The sequence below is a fragment of the Ornithorhynchus anatinus genome, chromosome 10 (genome assembly GCF_004115215.2).
Source record: "Ornithorhynchus anatinus isolate Pmale09 chromosome 10, mOrnAna1.pri.v4, whole genome shotgun sequence".
Classification (NCBI taxonomy): Eukaryota; Metazoa; Chordata; class Mammalia; order Monotremata; family Ornithorhynchidae; genus Ornithorhynchus; species Ornithorhynchus anatinus.
This window is the reverse complement of record NC_041737.1, coordinates 57133789-57137862: the sequence shown is the minus strand read 5'-3', so window position 1 is coordinate 57137862 and position 4074 is coordinate 57133789. Positions and strand designations below refer to the sequence as shown.

At 70.7% G+C, this 4074-nt stretch overlaps 1 protein-coding gene across 1 annotated transcript; it reads right to left on the bottom strand.

Moving 5' to 3' along the window:
• Positions 1 to 1273: 1273 nt before the first annotated feature.
• On the bottom strand, positions 1274 to 3866 carry MFSD5 (major facilitator superfamily domain containing 5). Its single transcript, XM_029072820.1, has 2 exons — positions 3802 to 3866; positions 1274 to 2775 (listed from the first exon to the last, which is right to left on the bottom strand). Exon 2 carries the CDS (start codon positions 2739 to 2741, stop codon positions 1389 to 1391), a length of 1353 nt encoding a protein of 450 aa, XP_028928653.1. The 5' UTR covers positions 2742 to 2775; positions 3802 to 3866; the 3' UTR covers positions 1274 to 1388.
• Positions 3867 to 4074: the final 208 nt, after the last annotated feature.

Here is a 4074-nt window from a genome sequence, read left to right as displayed (position 1 = left end):
AGTTTGAAAAATGGGGATCAAGACTGTGAGCCCCAAGTGGGACGGGGACCGTGTTGAAGCTGATCAGCTTGTATCTGGCAGGGAACGTGTCTGCTAATCCCGTCGTAGCGTACGCTCCCAAGTGCTTAGGACAGTGCTCTGCGTGTGGTAAGCGCTCAATAAACAGCACTGACTGATCTACCTCAGCGTTTAGTACAGCGCCTGGCACAGAAGAAGCGCTTGGCAAACACCATAAAAACAGTAAAAAGCGCTCGGCACGTAGTAAGAGCTTAGCGGGTCCCACGGTTATTATTACTATGGAGAGGGGAGGACCCAGGAGGAAGCCCGCCAAAGCCTCCTGCAGGACTTCAGGACCCAACCTCCTCCGGGAAGCCTTCCCAGCTTCACCCCGGCCGACTCCCCCGTGACCGCCGGTTTGTCCGCGCCCCTTGGCATTGAAGAGGTCGGGTGGGTTTTCGGCTTCTGCCCGGCGGTGAGGCCCGGAGGTGGGGCGGGAAACCCGGCTCCGCCTCGCCACCTCCCCGCCCCCCGGGCTCTCGGTCTCCCCGCCCGGCCCCCCCCCCGGGCCGGTGCCCCGGCCCCCGCCGCGCCCCGCGGAAGGCCGCCCGCCCCCGCATTCTCCCCGCGGGCCCGATGTTATCTCCGCTCTCAGGCCGAGACACGCCAGGGCCGGGGACGTGGGTCGGGCCGGGCGGTTGACACGGTGGGGGGAGCGGAGCCGGAGGGCCCCCCCGCCCGCCCGCACCTTCTGGACCTCCCGGGCCGGGGGCGAGAAGCGGCACCCAGAAAACAGCAGGACGAGGTCCCCAAGGGGACGGTCCCCCTCGCCCCTCCCCAGCCGGGCCGGCAGAAGCAAGCGCGGCCCAGTGGGCAGAACCCGGGCCTGGGAGTCCGAAGGATCCGAGTTTCATCTCGGCTCCGCCGCTCGTCCGCTGTGTGACCTCGGGCGAGTCGCTTCGCTTTTCTGGGCCTCCGTTCCCCGCTCTGTAAAACGGGGATGAAGCCCGCGAGCCCCGGGTGGGACAGGGACCGTGTCCAACCCGATTAGGTTGCATCTACCCCAACGCCTGGTTCGGCGCCTGGCACGTAGTAAGCGCTTAACGAGGACCGTAAGAAAAAAAGGAGAGCCCGCCGGGCCTAGGGAAGTGGGGACCCCCCCCCGGGCCCCGCCGGGCGGGAGGGGGATCCGCATTCGGCCCCCCTCCGAGGGAGAAGGGGAACCCCCCCCCCCCGACCCCGGGGCCCCGTCGGGGGAGGGAGGACGGACTCGACGTGCGGTCGCAACGGTTTATTGGAAAACGGGATTCCGCGGGAGGGGGCGGGGCGCGGCGGGCCCTCCCCCGCGCCCGCCGGTCCGCCCCGCGGCCCCCCCCGGGGTCCCGGGCGGCTCAGAGCTCGGGGGCGCAGGGCTCCCCGGCGGGCGGGACCACCCTCATCTCGGCGTCGTGGCGCACCAGGGTGAAGAGCCCGACGACGGCCAGCAGCGCCAGCCCCATGACGCCGGCGCAGGCGGCGAACATGTGGCAGGTGCCCGTCCCGCCGTCGCTGCCGTGGAGGACCAGGAGGCCCAGGCAGGCCAGGAGGTGCAGGGGGACCCGGAACCAGTTCAGCACCCCGGCCCGCTCCGCCTCGGGGATCACCTTCCGGCGCAGGAAGCCCACGGAGGGGAAGTAGAGGCCGCAGGCCAGCTCGATGAGCAGGAAGGCCACCAGGGACTCGGCGGGCCGCTCCTGGCCGGGGCTGGTGGAGAAGCTGAGCATGAGCAGCGAGAAGACCACCAGGAGCACGGCCAGCGAGAGCAGGTGGACCGGCTGCAGGTGGTAGCGCTTGGAGGTGGCCGCCCGGTAGAGCGAGGCGCCCAGCAGGCCGGCCGCCATGAAGCCGGAGAAGACGACGCCCAGCGGGGCCCCGTGGGGGTCCAGGACGGGCGTCCAGAGGAAGACGAAGATGTAGACGACGCTCTCGAACAGCGCCTGGACCGTCCCCAGGAGCAGGACGCGGCGGTCCGCCAGGACGCAGCGCAGGCCCCCCAGGCAGGTGCGGGAGAAGGGCCGGGGCCGGCCGTGGCTCTCGTCCCAGTCCCGCAGGGCCAGGCCCCCGGCCAGGGCCAGCAGGGGGACGGCCGCCACGAAGGGCGCCGCGGGCCCCAGGCCCAGCCCGCCGGCCGCCGCCTCGGCCGCCAGCCCGGCCCCCACGGCCAGGACGTGGTTCCAGAAGGCGGCCCGGGCGAAGGTGGCGGGCACCCAGTCGGGCGGGAAGTCGTGCCGCTCCAGGTGCTCGTGCACGTACCAGGCCTCGAAGGCCGAGCCCAGCAGGGCCGAGGCCAGGCCGCCCAGCGCCCGGCCCAGCAGCAGCACGAAGTAGTCGCGGGACAGCTTGGTCAGGCAGCAGGCCGCCGCCGTCAGGGACGAGAGGACGCAGGCCCGGCGGCGGCCCAGCCGGTCCGCCAGCGGGCCGGACACCAGGCCGAAGAGGACGGCGCTGGCCAGGCCGCAGACGTACAGGATGGCGATCTGGCCCTCCAGGAAGCGGTAGTGCCGGTACAGCTTGTAGAGGTAAGGGGCCTGGAGCCAGTCCGCCGCCAGAGCCGGGAAGTACACCCGGAAGAAGCCCCGCTGGAAGCGGACGAAGGCCGGGTTGCCGCCGGGCGGGCCGGGGGGCCGGGCCCCGCAGGCCCACAGCTCCAGGCCCAGGCAGGAGGCCAGCAGCACGGCCAGGGACAGGTAGGCCGCCACCAGCATGGTCGGTCAGAGCATGGCGCGGGCCCGGGAGGACCTGCGGGGGGGAGATCGGGAGGGGATCGGGGTCAGGCCGGCCCTTGGGCCCCGGGACGGGGCGGCGGCGCCCGGGGTTGGATTTGAGGGTGGCTCCGCCATCCCCAACCCTCCTGACACACAGGCCCGCGCGCCCCACCCCGCCCCCGCCCCCGACCGGAGGGACCAGTCAGGCTGGTAGGGAGGGGCGGGTACGAGGCCGGGGATGCGAGGGGGACCGTCTCCTTTGGGCGAGTCACTTCGCCGCTCTGAGCCTCGGTTCCCTCCTCTGGAAACTGGGGATGGAGACCGTGAGCCCCACGGGGGACAACCTCATCACCTCGCGCCCCCCCCTCCCCCCCCGCAGAGCTTAGAACAGTGCTTGGCACATAGTAAGCGCTTAACAAATACCATTAATAATGTTGGCATTTGTTAAGCGCTTACTACGTGCCGAGCACTGTTCTAAGCGCTGGGGGAGATACAGGGTAACCAGGTTGCCCCACGTGAGGCTCACGGTCTTAAGACCCCCCCTCCCAAGTCCCTTCCTTTCATCGCCGGGGCCCCCTCCCCAAGCCCCAAACACCCCCCCCCCCCGACACATACACACAGGAGCGGCTGGTGGGCAGGGCGGGTGCCCAGGGCAGGGGTGGTGGGGGTGAGCATCTCCTGGGGGAGACCCCCTCTCCAAGTCCCTTCTGTTCTTCCCCAAAGCCCCCTCCCCAAGCCCCAAACACCCCCAACCCAACACACAGACACACACAGACAGGACCAGCAGGTGGGGAGGAAGGGGTGCCAGGGCGGGGGTGGCATGGGTGGGCATCTCCTGGGGGAGACCCCCTCTCCAAGTCCCTTCTTTTGATGCCCAGGGCCCCCTCCCCAACCCCCAAACACCCCCCAACCCAACACAGACACAGACAGGACCAGCAGGTGGGGAGGAAGGGGTGCCAGGGCGGGGGTGGCATGGGTGGGCATCTCCTGGGGGAGACCCCCCCCTCCCCCAAGTCCCCTCCCCAAGTCCCAAGCCCCCCCCCGGGTGGATGCCATCTACCTGCGGGCCCGGGGGACGGTGAGGTCCGGTCCGGTCCGGCCCCGCCCCCCGCTCTCCCCCGGGCCACACTTCCGGGAGGCCGCTGCGGGCGGCGCCATGCTGGACCCCCGTCACGTGACGAGGGCGCCGCTCTTCAGCCCCACTTCCGGGGGGAGGCCGAGGCCGCCGCGGGGGCCGCCATGATGGACCCCCGTCACGTGACGGGGGCGCCCGCCCCGTAGCCCTGCCCTCATTCACTCATTCATTCACTCATTCATTCACTCATTCATTCAC